General features: G+C 55.5%; 1 protein-coding gene across 1 annotated transcript in view; it reads left to right on the top strand.

Annotated features, from left to right (window-relative positions):
- The first annotated feature begins 426 nt into the window (after positions 1-426).
- LOC135875115 (oocyte zinc finger protein XlCOF6-like) overlaps positions 427-22411 on the top strand; it is a 37412-nt gene continuing 15427 nt past the window's right edge. The window contains exons 1-3 of the mRNA XM_065400099.1: positions 427-651; positions 3126-3246; positions 5699-6654. Coding sequence (XP_065256171.1) covers positions 427-651; positions 3126-3246; positions 5699-6654 — 1302 coding nt within the window. The remainder of the gene's footprint in view (positions 652-3125; positions 3247-5698; positions 6655-22411) is intronic.

Genomic DNA, 22411 nt, shown 5'->3' with positions numbered 1-22411 from the left:
CACCCTCATATCCCCCAGGGTAGGTCTGCACGGCATCGTAACCCGGGCCTGTGGGCTTGAGCGTCCACACTGCCCTGCTGCCGGGTCTGGTTGCAGGAGGCAGAGCTCCCGGCTCGGGCCAGCGGCTTGAGCTGCGTCCACACAGCAGCACCGCAAGGCTTGGCCCCCGGCTCAGCGGGACACGGGTTCCCACCATCCCGGCGGTGGGGGCCTAGAGCCTGGGTGCCGGCTGCAAGGGTCCCAGGCGGGTTTCCACGCTGCGCGGACCCCCTGCGATGCAGGGCTGCAGGGGACCGGCTGCCCCGTGCCTTGCCCGGACCCTGCGTGGAGCCGGGCGATCCCGGGGTCTGGCTTTTGCGCTGCGCCCCCGCGCAGGGCCTCGGGCGTGCCCGGAGCTGTCAATCAGGCGGGACTACATCTCCCACAATGCCCCGGGAGGCGGGGGCTGGCTGGCTGCGGAGCATCTCGGCCCGGCCGGCCGGGCGCTACAATCAGCCGGGCGGGGAGCGCAGCCCCGCGGGCCGCCCGGGGCCCTGCTCCAGCCTGGTCCCGATCCCTGCGTCCTGGGGCCACGGGGCCGGAGGCCAGGGGGATGGCCGCAGCGGGCTCTGCTCAGGTAGGATGCTGGCCCCGGGCCCCGGGCCAGCGGTGGTACGAGGGGGGCGCTGAGACCTGGGGGACTTGGCCCCATGGGTCCCCGGGGGGCGCTGCCCGCTGGAGGCAGGAACCGGCCCCACAGCAGCGTTCCTGGGCTGGATGCTGGGGTGGGGGGTAAACAGGGAGCGCCCCCTGCAGCCGGGGCAGAGACGGGACTTGTAGCCCCACCGAGCAAGGCTGGCCCTAGAGACACAAGGTTGGCCGGGGGTCTCTGCTCTCCAGGGCCCAGAGGGGGCAGTGGGCAAACAGCCTGTGGGGCGGGGCGGGGGTGTCTGCTGTGCCAGGGGCAGGAGAATGACTGCAGTGGGGCAGGGCTCTCTGCCGGGCTCGGGGGGACGTTGGGGTGACTGGGGGCTCTCTGCCCATATATAGCCCCGGGATGGGGGGCTCCCGCTCTCTCACACCTCCCCATATATTGACAGGGGCTGCAGGGAAGGGGGCTCTCTGCGTAGCAGATAGGCCCGGGGTGGGAGGGTCTCTGCTGTTACCCCCAGTATGGGCGTCTTAGGGTGGCTTGAATACTAAGCTTTGCTCCCTAGCACAGGCTCCTGGGCGACAGGGCTGCTGAAGGCGGCCCCGCTCGCAGGGAGCAGGGCATTGTAGGATGGCACAGGAGTTCCTGCCTTGCCCTTGCCGGCCTGGCTCAGCAGAGCATGCACAGGGGGGCTGGAACAATGTGTGTAGTGGGGGAGCCGAGAGCCATTGAACCAAACTGTCAACCCTGGATGTGATGGAAACCACTTCCAGCCAGGGGGTGCGGCAGCCCCCGCAGCACCCCTAGATCCAGCACCTATGAGTGTGCGGCTCTTGACTCCTATCCCGTGTCTCCGCTCTCCCCTGGCTCCTGCATTCGCCGCTTTTCCAGGCGATGCTGTTTGGGAGACAGGGAAGATGGTTTAGGTGCAGGATTTTCTGCTCCTGAAACCTGGCCTCTGACCTGGTCACAAGTGAACTGAATGACTGAGGTGTCCCAGGCTGGCACGTGGCGGATGTTTGCCCTCGTTCTAAAACCACCTCCAGGGGACATGGAAACAGAGGTTTCTGGTCAGGAGAGGCTGTACCGGTCGGGCTGCGCCACGTAGAATAAAGTGCTTCACTCCTGTCCCCATTATTCCTGGTTTTCCTTGCTAATCCTTTATGTTCACAAGAGTTAAAATTGCCTCTAAAAATAGCAGCTGGGAAAGGCGGGGGCGGTTCGGCAGCCTGGGGAGGACAGGCTGCTCTCGGGAAGTCATTTTAAAATGTGACTCACTCTCCTTGAAGGACACAGTAAATTCAGGCACCGAGGGCCTGGGACCCGTGAGAACTGCCAGCGAGGGCTGCTTGTGCAGCGTGACTGATTCCTGGGCCAGGTCGTGCAGGGTCAGCACGGAGCGGGTCTGACTGCTCAGTGTTCAGATCGAGAGTCCGGTCTGGTTCTAGCTCATCCTGGGTTTTGCAGGCTGCTCCTTGAATTGTTCTCGGTGCTGTCAGAAAACCACTGAGCTGCTGGCCTGAAAAGAACCACGACTTTTAATACAAAAAATAATAATAATATATGGAGCTATACCTATCTCGTAGACCTGGAAGGGACCCTCAAAGATCATCGAGTCCAGCCCCCTGCCTTCACTAGCAGGACCAAGTACTAATTTTGCTCTAGATCCCTAAGTGGCCCCCCTCAAGGATTGAACTCACAACCCTGGGTTTAGCAGGCCAATGCTCAAACCACTGAGCTATCCCTCCCCCTGTAAAAGGCATGTTTAAAGCATACTGTCCCGAACAGCGAGCAGAGCTTGCTCCTGCACCTCTCCCCCGTATCGCTCTCTCTGGGGCTGCGAGGTTTGCAACGCTGTGCGTGGCTGTCCTTGCCACAGCGTGATCCCTTCGCCCGGCTTCTAGCTCTCCTTGCATTCCTCCTCTTTCCCTCGGTCAGCCCATGTCTCCAGGATTCAGGGTCCTTCCCCTTCCCCCACACTTGTCCCTTTAACCTGGATCACCCCATAGCCTCCAGCACAGGAGGGTTGAACCCCGGCCTGGTGAGGTGCGCAATGCAGAGGGGCTGTCTAGAGTGACGTTACTGTGCAGTCTGATGCTTTCTCTCACTTTCCCCATTCTTGTCTTAACCCTTGATTTGCAGGATTGCGGGATGCGTTTTAAGTCTCTCAACCCACCCCAGCCACCCCCAAGACTGAAGGGGCCCATCACGCATCAGGAGCTAGTTACTGCCCCTGTGTCTTGCTGTACTTACTGCAGATTCAAAGCAGTTTTGTTTTATCCTTTCCCCAGCAGCCCCTCTGCGCTCACCTCCTGGCTGTCAGTTTTCAGGTAACGCCGTTGCTGGCAGACGGGCCTGGTGGGGAGTGGGAAGCAGACTGCGTGGCATTAGGGCCAAGGGGTTTTGCCCGTATCGGGATCCTACTGCAGTCCCCAGCGTGGGCTCTGGCTATCCGTGCAGCCCAAGATGTTGAGCCGGGCGGCTTGTGTTGCAGGTGGCGTTCGAGGACGTGGCGGTCTATTTCTCCCCGGAGGAGTGGGCAGCGTTAGCGGAATGGCAGAGGGAGCTGTACCGGGACGTGATGAGGGAGAACTATGAGCTGGTCACCTCGCTGGGTGAGGATCCCTTTCGCCCTTCTCACAGGAGCTGGGCCATTCTTATCTAGATGCCTGAATATGGAGTTAGGCATCTAACGTCAGGCTCCTAAGCTTGCAAATTTGGCCCATATACTACCCTGTCATTGAACATTCATAGCACGCCATGAGCGTATGGTGCACTCTACGGACATACAGCGAGACGTTAGAATCTAACACGGACACGGTAAAACATGGGACAGTGGATGGGGTAAGGAGCCCTAGATAGGAAAGATTCCTGCAGAAAGAAGATTGAGATGTGACGCTAAAGACTGACCGCTGGAGCAGAAGAGGTATGTAGGGGCAGCAGGACAGAAGACACGAGTCAGAAGTGGGCCAGATAGATGGAGGGAGCCCTAAGGTTAGAGGAGTGTGAAATGTGCATGCACATGAATTTGGAGTAGATAGAGCTGAGAGCGAGGGATAGTACCTTTGACGATGAGGATGGAGGAGCCTTCTTCCAGACTCTAATTACATACATGTAAACATGAGACTTTACTGTTCTCCGTCCCTGGAACAGGGTGGCCTGCTGTCAAACCAGAGATCCTATGTAAACTTGAGCAAGAAGAAGAGCCATGTGTTGGAGACCCTCCGCATCCCAGAGAGTGGGGGACCCCCCAAAGCTTCTGCTCAGGTGAGTAGTGGGGGGGGGGATCCCAAAGGATGGGGAGCTAGACCAGGGGTGGGCAAACTTTTTGGCCCGAGGGCCACATCGGGGTTGCGCAACTGTATGGAGGGCCGGGTAGGGAAGGCTGTGCCTCCCCAAACAGCCTGGCCCCCACCCCCTATCCACCCCTCCCACTTCCCGCCCCCTGACTGCCCCCCTCAGAACCCCTGACCCATCCAACCCCCCCCTGCTCCTTGCCCCCTGACCGCCCCCTCCCAGGACCCCTGCCCCCTATCCAACCCCCCTGCTCCCTGTCACCTGACTGCCCCGACCCCTATCCACACACCCGCCCCCTGACAGCCCCCAGGGACTCCCGCCCCCTATCCAACCGCCCTCTGCTCCTCGTCCCCTGACCACTGCCTCCCGGGACCCCCCTGCCCCTAACTGCCCCCAGGGATCCCACCCCCTTATCCAACCCCCCCTTCTCCCTGTCCCCTGATTGCCCTCCTGACCCCTATCCACATCCCCACCCCAACAGCCCCCAGGGACTCCCACCTCCTATCCAACCACCCTCTGCTCCTCGTCCCCTGACCACCCGCTCCTGGGACCCCCCGGCCCTAACTGCTCCTCAGGATCTCACCCCCTTATCCAACCCTCCCTGTCCCTTGACTGCCCTCCCAATCTCTATCCACATCCCCGCCCTCTGACACGCCCCCCGGGACTCCCACTCCCAACCCTCCCTCTTCCCCATCCCCTGCCCGCCCCCCCAGGACTCCCCGCTCCCTTACCCAACCCCCCCTGCTCCCCGCCCCCTTACCAGCAGCAGGAGCTCACAGCCGCGACACCCGGCCAGAGCCAGCTGCACTCCCCAGGCTGCCCAGCAGGAGTGGTGGGCCAGAGCGTGGCCCACACGGCGGCGTGGCTGCGGGAGAGGGGGTATAGCGGGGGGGCGCGGGGACTAGGCTCCCTGTCCGGGAGCTCAGGGGCCGGGCAGGACGGTCCCGCGGGCCGTAGTTTGCCCACGTCTGAGCTAGACAGAGAAGAGTTGGACATTCCAAGGGTGGCCTGGTGAACAGAGCGTTGGACTGAGAGTAACATTCATTAAAGGCAATGAGGGACCCATACAGTGCTGAAGCCTGTGTGTGTCGGAAGAGTGTCCCTAACTCTGTTAGTGTGTAGCCAGAATTCCTCCATGGCTGGAGCCAATTGGGACTTCCCAACAGGACTAATTAACTCATAGCCGGAGTCCCTCCCCCTCCCGCACCGCTCCAGGTCCGAGAAAGTTACTCGCTTGTAAGGCCACTCCAGAGTTCGCGTTCCTGTACGCTCACGTTCTGCGCTGGGGAGGGTGGGGTCAGACCTAGGCTGAATAAAATAGAAACATGACTGGCAGGAATCCCCAGTTTATAATCCTGACTGCCTCTGCAGGCTGGGCGTAGTGGCCGAAACGTGCTTTCTTAGGCCAGAATAGCTCTGTTGAAGTCACTGGGCTGCACTGGTACGACTGAGAGCAGGATCTGTGTCTCGGTGGGGGTTATTTTTCAGGTCGCCGTCGTGGGAGCCAGACCTGTTTAGGTGAATGCAGCTGCCTTCCATTGGCTATTTCTTGGGCGGTAGAAACTTGGATGTGATGGGAATGTCTCTGTAATTTGTGGGAAGAGAGGGGATTTCCCAATCGCTGAACTTCCCAGCAGATTCATTCACAGATTCTCACTGGGAACCTATTGGGATTCCCTCTGGAATGGGGGGTCTTGTTGAATGGGCAGTTTTTTCCCATCCTCTGCACCTGAAATAACATCTGGACTCTTCCCTCTGTCTTCTTTCCAGTAGATGATGGAATCAGGATTAAAAAGGAGGAGCAGGAGGAAGACACAGAGACCCCGGAACCGCCCAGTGCATTCTCGGGAAAGTTGGAGGAAGGGAGCAGCCCGCCGCAGTGTGTGAAGAAGAAGAGTGGCCTGGCTCGAAGCAAATCCCGCCAGAAGCTGCGAAGCTGGGTGGCGAATGCTCAGGACAAACCCCCGAGGGCTCCTCCCCAAAAAGCCTCGCTAAAGAAGATTCCCCCGACGTGTCCGGAGTGCGACAAAAGCTTCAAGAGTAACACAGCCCTGACCATCCACGAAAGGAGTCACACGGGGGAGCGGCCCTTTAAATGCCCTGAGTGCGGGAAGGGTTTCCCATCCAAGGGGGACCTGAAGAGACATCAGAAAACCCACGTGGGAAAGGAGGATGCTGCCCCCGAGAGAGGGAGGAGCCTTTCTGAGAAGCTGCAGAGAAGCCCTCAGGCACCCAAGCGGCCGTACACGTGCGCTCAGTGCGGGAAGAGCTTCAACAAGAGCAGAGACCTCAAAAAGCATCAGCGCACCCACACGGCGGAGAGGCCGTTCCTGTGCCTGCAGTGCGGGAGCAGCTTCCGGCTCAAGCAGATCCTCGTGTCCCACCAGAAAGTGCACAGGGGAGTGAAGCCGTTCCAGTGCTCGGACTGTGGGAAGAACTTCAGCCAGAAGCACCATCTCTTGAGCCACCAGCGCACCCACACCGGGGAGAAGCCCTTCTCCTGCGCTCAGTGCGGACACAGGTTCAGCCAGAAGCACCATCTGATCAGCCACCAGCGCATCCACACGGGGGAGCGGCCTTTTGCCTGCCCCGAGTGCGGGAAGAGCTTCAAGGACAAGAAAACCCTCATCATCCATGAGCGGATCCACACAGGCGAGAGGCCCTACAAGTGCAACGAGTGCGGGAAGACCTGCAGCCAGAAGCAGCACCTGAAAAGCCACCAGAGGGTGCACAGGGGCAAGAGGCCACGTGGCAAAGGGGAGGAAGGCCTGGAGGATGACGTGGGTTTCTGCCGCCAGAAGGTCCCGGCAGAGGAGAAGCCGTATGAGTGTGCGGAATGCGAGAAACGGTTCCGGGACGAGCGGATAATGCTGGCGCACCAGAGAACTCACACTGAGCAGGCGCTGCTGAAGAGCATGAGGACAGGTGCCAGTCGGAGCCCACAGCCCGTGGTCCAGCAAACGCCCTTCACCAGCACCCCGCAGTGCAGGGCAAACGTTAGCCAGAAGCCACCTCTGAGAGCCCAACAGGGAACCCCGGCTGGCAAGAGACCTTTGGTGTGCAATGAGTGTGGGAAGAGGTTCATGCAGAGCAAACGCCTTGTGCTACATCAGAGGAGCCACACGTGAGAGAGAACCATTTGTGTGGGTGGAACGTGGCAAACACTATGTCTGGGAGTTGGGATCTGACAAGGTGCAGGAGTGAAACACCGTGAGCTCTAGGTTAGGCAGAACTGCTCCTGTGAGGCAGCATGTCTTCAGAGGCCAACCGAAAAGCCTCCTTGGAAGCTACCTTCCAACCTGGGTGTGCAAAAGTGACATTTGTGACACACACACTCAACTCCCCAGGCCCATCCTTGCTGTGGGACCTTGCTTAAAAGCATCTGACGTGTCAGTCTCCTCTCCAGAGTACGAATTTTCTACAAGCAACTGGATTGGCCTCCTAAATGTATAGGTTGTTTGGCTGCCTAGTAAATACACTAAAATATCTTAACCAAAATATAAAGAAGTGCCCCATGACATACGCTAGCTTTCTAATTACAGTAGAACCGTGCTATTTTGCACAAGTGTCTGTGAAAATTGCTGAATCTTGCAAATGAGACGCTCAGCGTATAATCAAAGAGCCAGGCTGCTGCCTTGTAATGAACATTGTTCATTTATTCGGGCATGCCGTTTAGGTTTGTTTATGCTATAGTCTATTAGGAAGTGTTCTGCGGTGTACTTTGTGGAAGCGAGGAAGTCTGAGTAATATGAGAACTCACTACACCACTCGATCAGATCTTGGCAGAAAATTGTGGCAAAGCTGTCTTTTTTTTGTTTGTTTGTTGAGTGACGTAATTAGCAATGGTCTGCTGTGTCTGCTTTGATTTTATCCTTCCCGTATGTCTCCTGTATAAATCACAGAGCATTTTAAATTCGCGAATAGCAGGAAGATGCTATTCCTAGTCACGTTCAAGTCCCTATGGAATGATGCAGCATGCTGGATAAAATCCATGTTCATACACACACAAAAGGGGGGTAGATTTTTCTCTCTAATCAATAAATTAAAAGCCTCTAAAAATGGCAGATACCCTGTGCCAACCCTTGGCAATCCTGCACTTCTCCTTCCACCTGGCACACGGCTCCTACCCTCCATATCTCTTGTGCCCTGAACTCAAGTGTCGGCTGTGTCCATTTCCTGTCCTTTAAAGCGATTTCTCCTGCCGGTTTCCTATCGCCATACAGCAGTGGATTCTCTGTGCTGCTCAAGAGTTGGATCCCACTGATTTGACTTGAACAGGAGTCCGATTGGGCCCGTTGGGTGTGGGAGTGAGATCCTAGGGTGACCACCATCTCCCTGTGACCTGTGGAGGTGCCACCCGAGGCTGGACGGACAGCTGCTGTCGCTGCCTCTCCAGTGTTCGCTACAAGAGAGTTAATCTGCAGCTTTTACCCACAGAGCCCATCACCTCGACCAGTGATAGTCAGACTGGGGCTCGCGAGCCACAAGCGGCTCTTTATTGGGTCTCCTGCGTCTCTTTGCAGCGCATGATGTTATTAACCAAGCCAGATGCTTTTACTATGTAATTAACCAATTCAGTTATCAGCTTGCTCTAAGTTAGTAATTTATTTGCTGTGAGAATAATTATATATAAAACCAAGTATTTCCCCTGTCGGTCACGCTGCGGGGGCTTTTGGGGGCACGTTGATCGCTAATTTGGCTCCTGAACCCCTAAGTTCTGAGTATCGCTGGCCAGACGCTTCAGTCCATCTGCTGCAGGTGTTTCTGATGTGCAGGATTTGTGGTGGCTTCTTGCCTGGGCCTTTGTGGATTTGATAATCATCTGGTTGCTGTAAGGAGATGTAGGTACCAAATGTAGGTTGGGTGAAGGTTTTGTAAAACCCAACAGGAATAAACCCTCTTCCCTGTTGCGTTTTAATTTAAATGGAACAGTTTGGGGTTTTTTTTAATCAATCCCCTGCTGTGCTGAGTGGCACTGTGTTACCATGCGGACAGGAAGTGAAGTGGACTACAAACAGGAAGGCTTCAGCACCCCCACTTTGGAGAAACTGAGGCGCAGAGAGCTATGACTAGCCCAAAGTCATATGGGAAACTGGAAATCGAATTCAGCAGTCCTAGTTCCCTCTTGCTCTAGTTCTCTAGACCTCACTCCCCTCCCAGAGCACAGAATAGAAGCCAGGTGTCCTGACTCCCAGCTCCCCTCTCTAGTCCTGTAAACCCCCCTCCCCTCTCAGAGCTGGGCATAGACCACAGGAGTCCTGGGACTTGAACCTGGGAATGTAATGGTCAAAGAGCTGGGCTTCTCTGAGCTGAGCGGAGGGGGGAGGGACAGCTCAGTGGTTTGAGCATTGGCCTGCTAAACCCAGGGTTGTGTTCAATCCTTGAGGGAGCCATTTAGGGTTCTGGGGCAAAAATCTGTCTGGGGATTGGTCCTGCTTTGAGCAGGGGGTTGGACTAGATACCTCCTGAGGTCCCTTTCAACCTCGATATTCTATGATTCTAGCAAAGCAAGATGTCTAGTTCCACCTCCCAAGCTGACTGACGTGCAAAATGTGAACTAAAACCAGCCTGATTCATGAGGAGCCAAAGGAGATGGTTTCATTTTTTCTGCGTAATACTAGAGCAGAGTTTTATGTATTTATTATGTTGACAGTTTCCCTTTAATAAGTCATGTGGCATATTCTCACTGGAGACTAGTCTGTCCAGCAAAACGCCAGCCATCAAAAACACAGAAATCAACAGAAAAATCTCAGTGCAGCGTGGTGTGCCGGCGGGAGGAACTTAGCCGGCTTGGAGGGAGTCCTATCTGAGAAGGGACTGAAAGAGGATGCCTGGTGAGGAGACGGGAAGTGAGTGCTGCGGTGGGATTCAATGAATGTACCTTAGCCAAAGTTCTGCATGCTCTGTATTGGGTGGGGCGTTGGTAACGGTGTAGCGCTGTAATGTCTGTATGTGGGCTTGCGTTTGCTTTCTTTTTCCTTCAAAAGAACAATTAAAATATCAACTAAAAGTAAGTGTGTCAGCTGGGGCCTCCCAAGCCGTTCTCTCTAAGGGCCAGGAAGTGGCTGTGTAGTGCAGATCTCATTCTCTGCCCCACAGCTGCGGGGCAGGAGCCAGTGAGAGGTCATAAAGGGGAGAAGGGCTGTTTTGCAGGAGTGCAGGTCAGCTTCTCTGTACAATGGGCATGGAGGCCAGTCCTGAGAAGTGCAGGGGGTGGCCAGGCCGAGCACTGCAGAACAGATAAACTAGTCCAGTGGTTCTCAACCAGGGGTCCAGGGCCCCCTATGGGGCCTCGAGCAGGTTTCAGGGGGGCCTCCAAGCAGGGCCAGCATTAGACTCGCTGGGACCCAGGGCAGAAAGCCAAAGCCCCTTTGCATAGGGCTGAAGCCCAGGGCCCTGAGCCTCCCTAGCTGGGCTGAAGCTGAAGCCTGAGCAATGTAGCTTCATGGGGGCCCCTGGGGCCCCAGGCAACTGCCCTGCTTGCTACCCCCTAACGCCAGCCCTAGCTTTTCTATGCAGAAAACCAGTTGTGGCCCAGGTGGGCCATGGAGATTTTATAGCATGGGGGGGGGGGGGGGGGCTCAGAAAGAAAAACGCTGAGAACCCCTGCGCTAGATGGAGAATCTCTGACCCAGTCAGACAGGCCACTCCAAGGAAAGCCATGTGATTAACCAGACGTGCTGAGCGCCAGCGTTCAATCACACAGCTCTCTATTGCACCCCTCAGGCGCTGGCTGCATGGGTCCCAGGGGCCAGTGGAGCAGTGGGAATCGGTGAAGAGCCGGCTGGCTGCATGATGCTGATTCGTTCTGTTTCCAGCTTCTACATTGCAGCTACAGCGACATCCAGTGTTTCCCGGGTGTTACTTTTCCATAAAGCAAACTGCTCTTGTCGTAACTGTAGTTTAGCCTGGTGTCAAGCCTGGGCCGTGGTGCAAGTGGAATCCATTTCTTACCAGTACAGAGGGAGCCATGGGGGGCATGTGACCCTCCGCGTGACTCCACCCCGCCCCCAGCCAGGGGCCCCCACGCTCGGCGAAAGGAGCAGAACATGGGGCCGCTGGGCAGCCCCACGCCCACAGCTCCTCCAGCGCGGCTGTATTGCCCCCAGCCCTTCCCTGCAGGGTCTCCTCTGTCTGTACAGCAGCCAGCCCCGCTGGAGCACAGGGCTGGGGGCTGGTACAGCAGCGGTGCCGGAGGAACTGCTGGTGTGGGGCCACCCGGTGGCCTGACGCTTTGCTCCTTTCCCCTTTGTGGGTCAGGGCTCTCGCGGGAACCGCAGCGGGGAAAGGAGCAGAACGCCAACCGCTCCTCCAGCGGCTGTACTGCCCCAGCCCCACCCCCAGCCCTGTCCTCCGGCGCGGCTGCTGTCAGACGGAGGAGACCCTGCGGGGAAGGGCTGGGGGTGGTACAGCTGCCCGCCCAGTGGCCCCACGTTCGGCTGCTCCTCTTTTCGGCACACTGTACCAGCTATAAATATCTTGCAGCTATGGCGGACCGGACCGGACTGTCCTACTTACACTGCTGAGCCTGGGCAAAATAATGGAAGAGCTGATGAGGGATTGAGTTGATTAAAGAATTAAAGGATGGGAATGTAATTAATGCCAGACAACATGGTTTTATGGAACATGGGTCTTGTCCAACAACCTGCTTTCATAAGAACAGCCACACTGGGTCACACCAAAGGTCCATCTAGCCCAGTATTCTTTCTTCGACAGTGGCCAGTGCCAGGTGCTTCTGGCAGTCAGAGGTTTAGTGACACCCAGAGCATGGGGTTGCATCCCTGCCCATCTTGACAAATAACCATTGATGGACCCGTCCTCCATGAACTTGTCTAATTCTTTTTTTAACACAATTATACTTTTGGCCTTCACAACATCCTCTGGCAAGGAGTTCCACAGGTTGACTGTGTGTTGTGTGCAGAAATACTGCCTTTAGTTTGTTTTAAACCTGTTGCCTATTAATTTCATTGGGTGAGGGTGACCCCTGGTTCTTCTGTTATGCGAAGGGGTAAGTAACAGTTCCCTATTCACTTTCTCCACACCATCCATGCTTTTGTAGACCTCTATCATATCCCCGCTTAGTTGTCTCTTTTCTAAACTGAACAGTCCCAGTCTTTTTAATCTCACCTCATATGGAGGCTATTCCATCCCCCTAATCATTTTGTTTCTCATCTTTGCACCTAAGATATTTCATTCTTTGATGAGATTACAAATTACTGTGTAAATGTTAGGTTTCAAAGTAGCAGCCGTGTTAGTCTGTATTCGCAAAGAGAACAGGAGTACTTGTGGCACCTTAGAGACTAACACATTTATTTCAGCATAAGCTTTCGTGGGCTACAGCTCACTTCTTCGGATGCATATAGCTATATGCTGTATGCTGTAGCCCACGAAAGCTTATGCTGAAATAAATGTGTTAGTCTCTAAGGTGCCACAAGTACTCCTGTTCTTTATGTAAATGTTAGACTTTTGTAGGAGATTTGACTGAGTACCACATGGCATTCTTATTAAAACATAGCACTATACAATGTCAATAGAGCACACGTTAACTGGTTTAAGAACTAGCTAACTGACAGATCTCAAAAAGTAGTCGTCAATGGGGAATCAGCAGCAAACGGGTGTTTCTAGTGAGGTTCCACAGGGATCAGTATGAGGCTCAACACTATTCAAGACTTTCATCTGTGATCTGCAAGTAAATATAAAATCCCAGTTGATAAAATTTGTGGATGACAGAGGTTGGCAGGAGGACAACAGGGCAGTCAGACAGTGCGATCTGCATCGCTTGGTAAAATGGGCCCATTCAAACCAAACGCATTTTAGTACAACCCAATGCAAAGTCTTCTACAGGTAGGAACAAGGAACGCGGACCCCACCTCCAGATGGGGGAACTGGATCCGGAGTCTGAAAAGGGTCTAGGGGTGAGAGCAGACGAGACTGAACCTGAGCTCCCAACATGTTGCTGTAGCAAACAGGGCTAATGCGATCCTTGGACGTATTAACAGAGGAGTGGTGAGTGGAGCAGGCAGAGGATTATACCCTGGTACACAGCACTGGTGGGACTGATGCTGGAATACTGCGTCCAGTTCTGGTGTCCACATTTCAAACAGGATGTTGGGCAGAAAAGAGTCACAAAAATGACTCAGCTGAAGAAAATGTGAGAGGCTGAAAGAGTTTCGTCTGTTTATGAAAAGGAAGCCTGAGCGGGGAGCTGGTTACAGCCTGGAAGTACCTTCATGGGGAGAAAAAAACAGGTATGAGCGGGCTCTTTAATCCAGCAGAATCATCACAAGAACTACTGGGTGGAAGCTGAAGCCAGACAAATTCAAATGAGAAATGAGACATGAATTTGCAACAGTGAGGGGCTTAACCCTGGAAACAAAGGGTCAAGGCAGTGGTGGATTCTCTAGTTCCTGGTGTCTCCAGATCCAGACGGGCTGCCCTGTGGGAGACAGACAATAACATACACGTTACTGGGTCAATACAGGGGTAACTGGACGATGTTGAATGGCCTGTAAGATACATGAGGTCAGACTAGATGGGTGGTTTTCAACCTGTGGTTCGCGGACCCCTGGGGGGGCTACAGACTGTCTACGATTTTCAGAAAGGCCCACACTGCCATTCGGAATATTTTAGGGGGCCACAAATGAAAAAAAAGGTTGAAAACCACTGGACTAGCTGCTTGTATGGTCCCTTCTGGCTTTAACATCTCTGAGGGGAACAAGGGAGGGCAGGCTCTGCCCGTGGAGGTGCTTGGGTCCAGCAGGATGAGCTGAGGGACAGGCGGAGATGTCACCTGAACTGATTTAAAGATGGTTTTAGAACTGGGGTGGCTCCGAATCAGCTGAGAGCTGCAGTTTGATGCGGAATCAGCCAGTAAGCGACTTGCTCATTAGTCACGTGCAGGCAGCGCACCTGGTACTTTGATGCTGCATAGAAAGGGGGCGCAGCCAGGTTAGCAGAACATTAACCAACCGTTACCACTGCTCCTGCTAGCACCATCTCCACACAGCTGGCCTGACTGGGGGCGCGAGACAGAACCATTCTAACACTCTCCCGATCTAGCCACAGGCCATTCTCACATGGTACCATGATTCAGTCACGTCGCTCAGCACTAGTTCTAAGGGACCACCCAACGCACGTTCTGCCGCGCACTCCCAAGAGCTGGGGAAGTTCACAGGTGAATCTGGATCCAATCTTCACAGCTCCAGCTTCTCCAGCCAAGGAGCTCAGGGCACTTGAGAGTTCTGAATACGAGAGCTTCACAAGTCACCACTCTTCTCTGACCGCTCTGAGTATTATCTCCATTTTACACTGGGAAACTGAGACATCTGGCAGAGCCAGAAACAGTATTCAGGTGTCCTGAGCGCTACCACAAGACCATTACGATCTGAGCGTCCTGTCTCCAGAGCCTTTTACAAAGAAGGACTCTGCTGTGTTTACACGGCTGAAGTGCCCTTCGGTGCAGCATGTGGGGTGGGTGCAGTCCTGCATGGCTGGCTAAGGGAAGAGAAGATCCACTCCGACCCGGCCACACCCTGATGTCCTCACTCAGTCTGCAATCAGGGCTATGCTGGGTATCGGCAGCAAGATAGAAATCCCGACTCTGCCTCCCAGCCAATCTGGGCTGCTCCTCACCCACCCTGGCTGACCAGATGAGGGGTGGGGGTAATTAGAAAACAAACCTCTCTCTCCATTTATTTCAGACACACACACACGCATTGAGGTCATGCTGGCTGGTTCTACTCCTGTGTGGTCCCTCCCTGCTCTGCATCAGCCTGTGACCCCCGGGAACCAGATCCACCCCCACAACAGAAACGCATGCGGACAGGCTTGCGTAGGACCTGCAGGGTGTCACACGGGGCAGTAGATATTATTTCACACCCCATCGGGTGTATCAGTCATTAACAACTGTCTCAGGCGCTTCCCTGTTTGGGGCTGAGTGGTGCCCCCTGAAGGCGGTGTGAGGACATGGCCTCCAAGGGGTATGGAGCCAGTGTACCTCCCATCCCCCTGCGCAGGCTCCAGGTGTGGGGGCAGCCGAGGTGCCGAGTGGGGGCTGTTGTTACAGGTGCTGGTGGACACCTTCACACCCAGCAGGTACTTCCCCTGGGCAGCACAAACCCAACTACCTGTATTTCTAACAATTACTATTCCCTGAACAAAGAAGACTTGAAAGGAGAAGTATTTCCTGTCTGGTCTTTGCTAGAGGTCTCCCTCAGTGGACTTAGACGTGTGACTGGATCTTAGCCCTTAATTGAAAGGGCCAGCGGTGTTGGATCTTTTACACGGGGAGCTTTTCTCCACAGTGGGTTTCAGGGGCTCAGTTACACAGCAGTTAACAAAACCAGATCATAGCCTTTTAACCGGTTTGAATCAAACCCCTTCCTCTTTTCATTCATCACTTTCACTTCCCTGACAGTGAGGTCATCATCAGAGGGTCTGCCAGGACCACAGGGCAGGCCAGACCCGAATGTACATTGTCCTGTCAACAGAACCACGTCCCGGGCCTTCTGCCTCCATCCCAGAGAAGCAAGACAAGAGGAGACTAAGGGGGGATATGATAGAGATCTATAAACGCATGAGTGGTGTGGAGAAAGTGAATAAGGAAAAGTTATTTACTTGTTCCCATAATATAAGAACTAAGGGCCACCAAATGACATTAATGGGCAGCAGGTTTAAAACAAATAAAAGGAAGTTCTTCTTCACACAGCGCACAGTCAACCTGTGGAACTCTTTGCCTGAGGAGGCTGTGAAGGCTAGGACTATAACAGGGTTTAAAAGAGAACTGGATAAATTCATGGAGGTTAAATCCGTTAACGGCTATTAGCCAGGATGGGTAAGGAATGGTGTCCCTAGCCTCTGTTTGTCAGAGGGTGGAGATGGATGGCAGGAGAGAGATCACCTGATCATTACCTGTTCTGTTCACTCCCTCTGGGGCACCTGGCATTGGCCACTGTCGGCAGACAGGATACTGGGCTGGATGGACCTTTGGTCTGACCCAGTGTGGCCGTTCTTATGCACAAGCCCCTTTCCCGGGCAGGCCCCCCTCCGGGCGGTGTGGAAGCCAGGGGCGGGTAGGAGATGGGGTGTGGGCGCCTTTCCCCGCTGCAGCCCGGTTCCCGGGCAGGAGCCTGCGGTGCGGATTGCGGAGGGCCCGGGGTGGGAGTGGGACACTCCCCGCTGGCCGCCCCGCCAGCCCGTGTGCGGGGAGCGGGGCGCTGCTAGGACCCGGCCGGGAGGCTCCGGGGCCAGGCGAGGGGGAGGCGGCCCCGCGCTATGGGCTGCCGGGAGCTGTAGTTTTCTCTCCCTCCCGCAGCAGGGGGATGCCCGGGTCCCCCCGCGCGGCTCCCCGGGAGAGCCGGAGACCTCCGCGCCCGAGCTCCGGGGGCTCCCCGAGCCCAGCTCCGCGCCCCGCTGCCCGCCCGCCCCGCGCAGCGCATCCTGCGCCCGCCCCGCGCCCAGCCGGGGGCTCGGCGAGCTTCGTCCCGACGCGTCTGCCCAGCCGAGCCCGGGGGACGATGCCCGGCGGGGGCCGGGCGCAGGTAGGCGCCGGCTCGGGGCGCAGGGAGCGGCAGCGCGGTGACAATGGGAGCCCGGAGCCGGGCCGGGCCGGGCCAACAGCCCTGCCCGCGGTCCGTAGCCACCTTCGGGACCGCAGCCCGTCTTACCCCGCCCGGCCCGGCCCGGCAGGCGCTGGCCCCCGGGAGCCCGGGGCGCTGGGTGGGCGAACCCGGCTGGGGCTGGCTCTCGGGCCCGGCCCGCTGTGGGTGGGGGGTCCCGGGGGGGCAGTGTCTCCGCAAGCCCCGGGGAAGCCGAGACCCGGAGAACAGACCCGGGGGGGCGCTGGAGAATCTGCGTTGGGCTCCCTTGGTTTAGCCTCGGTATTAACGACCCGGGGAAGGGTGTAACCGGCAGGAAAACCCGCAGCCTGCTGCTCCCGGACTCGCTGGGCGGCTGCGGAGAGGACAGAGACAGGCCGGGCCCTAGGGAAACAGCTAACAAGCCTGTGCCTGGGATCCCCCCTGAGACCCGGAACATTCATTGGCAGGGGGCGGCTGGGGACCCCTCTGCGCCCGCAGAGACCGAGGGGCGCCCTGGGCAGCAGATTGGACAGGGACATGCCATGGCTGGGGGGCTGGCAGCAAAGCCAGTGCTGTTTGGAGCTGCATCTGCAGAGGCCTCCGTCTGGGAGCAGAGCAGGGGACAGGTCATCCCTTTGTGGCGCTGGTGGGAGCACGCTGGGCGCCACATCAGGGAGACCCCCTCCCAGAGCCCCACAGAAGCAACAGCAAATTATTCAGAGGCTGAAGGAAGGATTTTAATGCATAAACTCAGGCCCGTGGAAAGGCCGGGAACATGGTACCAGTCTGCAGAGTGTGGGCCTGACGCAGGAAGAAGTGTTCAGACTGCACCAAGGCACTCTGGACTCAGGCCGCAGGGGTTTCTGTACCGACTCGAAAGAGCTCTTTGCTCTAAAGGCAGAACCAGAGCCAGTGGCTGGACACTGAAGGTCGATACATTGAGGCTAGGAACAAGGTGCAATTTCTGAGCAATGTGGCAATTAACCATTGGAATCATTTACCAAGGGACATGATGAATTTGCCATCACTTGAAGTCTTTAAATCAAGACTCGGTGGCTTTCTAGTAAATATGCCCTAGCTCAACCACAAGATATGGGCTTGATGCAGAAATCACTCGGAGAAATTCTCTGGCTTGTGTTGTGCAAGAGAGAGAATCATAGAATCATAGAAGATTAGGGTTGGAAGGGACCTCAGGAGGTCATCTAGTCCAACCCACTGCTCAAAGCAGGACCAACGCCAACTAAATCATCCCAGCCAGGGCTTTGTCAAGCCTGACCTTAAAAACCTCTAAGGAAGGAGATTCCACCACCTCCCTAGGTAACCCATTCCAGTGCTTCACCACCCTCCTAGTGAAATAGTGTTTCCTAATATCCAACCTAAACCTCCCCCACTGCAACTTGAGACCATTACTCCTTGTTCTGTCATCTGCCACCACTGAGAACAGCCGAGCTCCATCCTCTTTGGAACCCCCCTTCAGGTAGTTGAAAGCATCTATCAAATCCCCCCTCACTCTTCTCTTCTGCAGACTAAACAATCCCAGTTCCCTCAGCCTCTCCTCATAAGTCATGTGCTCCAGCCCCCTGATCATTTGTGTTGCCCTCCGCTGGACTCTTTCCAATTTGATCAGGCTAGATGATCAGACTGGTCCCTTCTGGCCTTCCAAACGGTGAATCTATGAATAAATCCTGCCCAAGCAACTCAATGGCCTTTTAAAAGCCAATGACTAGCCGTAGGGGATGACGTAGTTATAAATCTGGTTGGATTTTAGTTGAATGTGTGAAATCTTAGGTGAAAAATGAATTTGCAGTGACTCCCTAGAAGCACGTCATGCGGACAGAAAACTGGCTCGAAGCCCCCAAAGACAGGGCAGCGATAAGCCCTGGCGCACCGGTAGGGACTTCTGAAATTAGACTTTTAGGCTGAGATTTTCAACGCTGCCTATGGGATTTAGATGCAGAGTATGGGATTTAGGTGCAGAGTCCCCATTGGCGTTACTGGCAGCTGTGTGCCTCCATGAGACGCACCAACAGGAGAATCGTCTCCATGAGGGAAGCGCTGGAAGCCCTGGTGCTCGGCACATTTCAAAATAACTTAGAGCCCTAACCAGCATCGCCGGGTCACTCCTGCGGCCCTTTCTGGCCAGAACGCCCTCGGATTGCAGCGGAAGTTTGGTCTGAACCCAGACTGCAGGATCTGCCGGGGTGGTGGCCAGGACTGGACTGGCAGAGAGGGCCGGGCGCTACCCAACCTCATTTCTATTAGTCTGCGTGGCCGTGCGGGATGATTTGTACGTGTATAAATTAGAATCAGGTTGATACTGTGGCTCTGTGTCCCGCTGTCTCTCGTGTGGCCGTTTACACCTGGGCCAAGTGGGCGTATAAAGCCACCCGGTCGGAGCAGTTCCATCTTACGCCCATTGTGCACTCCCTTTGCAAACGTTACTCTGGGGCAGGGCAATGGGGAGTCGGACCCGGGGCCTGGCAGAGATTCTGCTGGCGGATGAAGCCAGCCAGGAGACACAAACAACAAGGAGTCCGGTGGCACCTTAAAGACTAACAGATTTATTTGGGCATAAGCATCCGAAGAAGTGAGGTTTTTACCCACGAAAGCTTATGCCCAAATAAATCTGTTAGTCTTTAAGGTGCCACCAGACTCCTTGTTGTTTTTGTAGATACAGACTAACACGGCTACCCCCTGATACTTGACACCAGGAGACACAGTGAACTCTGGAGTGAGGGAGCTCTTAGCCAGGCTAATGGGCCCTACTCAGGTGAGTCAGTTCCCACCATGCTTCAGCTTCCTCATCTGCAAAACAGGGACCGTGCTACCTGCTAACTGAAGTGCTTTGGGATCGCGAGATAAACAGTGCTCCACCCGGTACTGCTGATCATGAATAAAGAGGGATGTTTGCTCCGAAACACCCAGGCTGGAGGGACGATCTTCGGGAAAAGTCCAAAGTATTAAAAAAATAAATACTGCGGTTGATCAGGAAGGGCCAGAGGTCTCGATGCAGAAACGTTTATGGAACCAACTTCCCTTTGCACAGAATCAAAAGAATTCTTTGCAATCCGCCAGCTCCCTTTGCTGTGCTCAGCTGCAGATACAGAGCGAGGAGGTAGTGAGCATTACCAGACGGTTCCGAGGTGGGGACTGTGGGGACGAAGTCCTGACGCTGAGCAGAAGTGCTAATGGAGCAGTGTCTCCATAGAGCGCCCAGCCCCGGGGGTAATTGGAGTGGGCCCTCCAGGTACAAGAAAGGGAAGTAACCGGGCCCTTGGGTGGAATTCCCTGGGCCTTGCCTTGTCATGGACACTTGTGGAAAGTGGATGCAAACCACGGCCACATCAGCTTCACGCAACTCCTGCCGGGAGCTGGAAGTCGTCTTTCCTTGTGGGTTCCTGTGGAAGGGCTTTTCCCCTCATTTGATTGAACCACTCTAAAGCCTGTGTCTGGGGCCCTCAGCAGCCTAGAAGGTCCCAGGCAGTTTATTTGCTGGGCTGGGGCCTGGACCAGCCAGGTTAAGCAGGACACAAGTGGGGTGAACCTGGCCATTCATTAATATGCGAAGGGCATTTTGGAGGCAGCCGCTGCTATTGTTAATGTTTGCCAGGTGGCAGCACTCACAATGCACTGGGCACTGCGCACAGAGAGGAGGAGACGGTCCATGTCTAAAAGGCGAGTTGTGAACCTTGTTGGCCCCCTTTGTGGCATGGCTGATGTAACGTCTAGACTGTCCTAAGTGGTACCAAATGACAAAATAAGGAGCAATGGTCTCAAGTTGCAGTGGGGGAGGTTTAGGTTGGATATTAGGAAGAACTTTTTCACTAGGAGGGCGGTGAAGCACTGGAATGGGTTCCCTAGGGAGGTGGTGGAATCTCCTTCCTTAGAGGTTTTTAAGGCCCGGCTTGACAAAGCCCTGGCTGGGATGATTTAGTTGGGATTGGTCCTGCTCTGAGCAGGGGGTTGGACTAGATGACCTCCTGAGGTCCCTTCCAACCCTGATATTCTATGATTCTATGAAAGTCCTTCTCTGTAACTCATGGAGTTCCAGCACTAGTGAGCCCTCTTCTGCCCTGCTGTGTTTTCTAACCCGGTTGATCCGTGCGTAGCCAGCGTTGTTTCTGATCAGGCGCACACGTAAAAAGGCCTCGGTTAGCACTGTGACTCAGACACGTGGAATATCCCTAGCCTGGAAGGCAGTCAGGGCTGCCGGTGGTGGGAGGTACTGAATGGGGCCACTTGTTTTGCAGGTGCCGGTGTCGTTCGAGGACGTGGCGGTCTATTTCTCCCCGGAGGAGTGGGCGGAGTTAGCAGAATGGCAGCGGGAGCTGTACCGGGACGTGATGAAGGAGAATTACGAGCTCATCACCTCCTTGGGTAAAGAGACACTTTTCCCCGTGTTACCGAGAGCTGCGTGGTCTGTGTAAGGCTGGTTCCTGGCACTTTCGAGGCATCTCTCTCCCAAGAGTGGTTAAGGATCGTTATCCTGAAAGTTCGCAGACCCTTTGCAAACAGAAATGCAAAGAGCATTGTTCTTATGGAATTAATTTTCAGGTGCCCAGGAGGGCCGGGAGCTCCTCCCACCCTCCCCAAACAGGAGCGTTTCAGTCCCCCAAACTCAAATATTCAATCCCCCCAAACTCAGACCCGTGGAGCTGAGGTCCCTCTACATATCCCTCCAAGAGCATCAGTGTCACAATTCAAACACAAACGTCACAAAACCAGGAAATGCAGAGTTCAGGGGACACTTCCTACACAGCCTTAACTCTGCCCCCCGAGGGGGGCCAGCACCTTGTTGTTTTAGGGGTGGGGAATATTTTTCCTCTGAGAGACCTGGGTAAAGTACAAGAAAGTAATTAGAGGAAATCCCCATTGCATCGTTAGCCCCTTTAAATTGTGATTGTGCAGCAGGAAAGGAGAGGGGGTTCAGTGTGATCTCCAGCAGTCCCGTGGGGCTCCCCACCCACGTGGAGGATCACTGGACAGCCTTCAGAGGAGGCCTGCACTGGGGTGGGGCCGGGCCCAGAGATAGGGCAGGTTTCGTTGGCGAGAGGGGTAAGGTATTGTCATGTTCCGAGTGCCTCTTGGCATCCCAAATGGGCATCATTCGAGGGATGTTTCTGACACTGATTATAAAGAGAGGTTCTTATATTTCTCAGGCCACGTCTACACTACAAAGTTAAGTCAATCTAACGTCCACCCGATGTACAGCCACTGCAGTAATCACATCGCGTGTGCATGTCTGCACTTGGCGCCTTGCGTCAGCGGGGGGCGGCCTCCCCAGCAGCGCTTGTATCAGTTGTGCTGTCTGTGTGGGGCATTATGGGAAGGCTGAAAACCAGTGACAACGCAGTGTCTGCACTGACACTGGATCGACCTAACTGCATCGACCTGGACTCTACGCCACGGGTGGAGGTGGAGTTACTACGTCGGCGTAGTGGCGCAGTTACGTCACGGAGCAAAATGTTAGTGTCGACCAGGGGCTTAAACTCAGCCAGAGCCCACCAAAGCGGAGCCCCAGCAAACACTTTCAAACCCACAGAAGCCCCAGCACCTCCCGTGGGGCTGAAGCCCTGAGCCTGGCGCCTGCCGCGGGGCTAAAGCCCCGAGCCCCAATGCCCCCTCACGGGGCTAAAGCACCAAGACCCTGCACCTCCCTGCAGGGCTAAAGCCCCGAGCCCCCCGCACCTCCTCCCACGAGGCTAAAGCCCCAAGCTCCAGGCCCCAGCATCTCCTCCCGCAGGACTAAAGTCCCTGCACCCCCTGCCCCCCACGGGGCTAAAGCCCCAAGCCCCAGCATGCCCCATGGGGCTGAAGCCCCGACCCCCGGCACCTCCTCCCACGAGGCTAAAGCCCCAAGCTCCAGGCCCCAGCATCTCCTCCCGCAGGGCTAAAGTCCCTGCAC

Source organism: Emys orbicularis, chromosome 2 (genome assembly GCF_028017835.1).
Source record: "Emys orbicularis isolate rEmyOrb1 chromosome 2, rEmyOrb1.hap1, whole genome shotgun sequence".
In the NCBI taxonomy this organism is placed as follows: domain Eukaryota; kingdom Metazoa; phylum Chordata; order Testudines; family Emydidae; genus Emys; species Emys orbicularis.
This window is presented reverse-complemented; position numbering and strand designations above follow the sequence as displayed.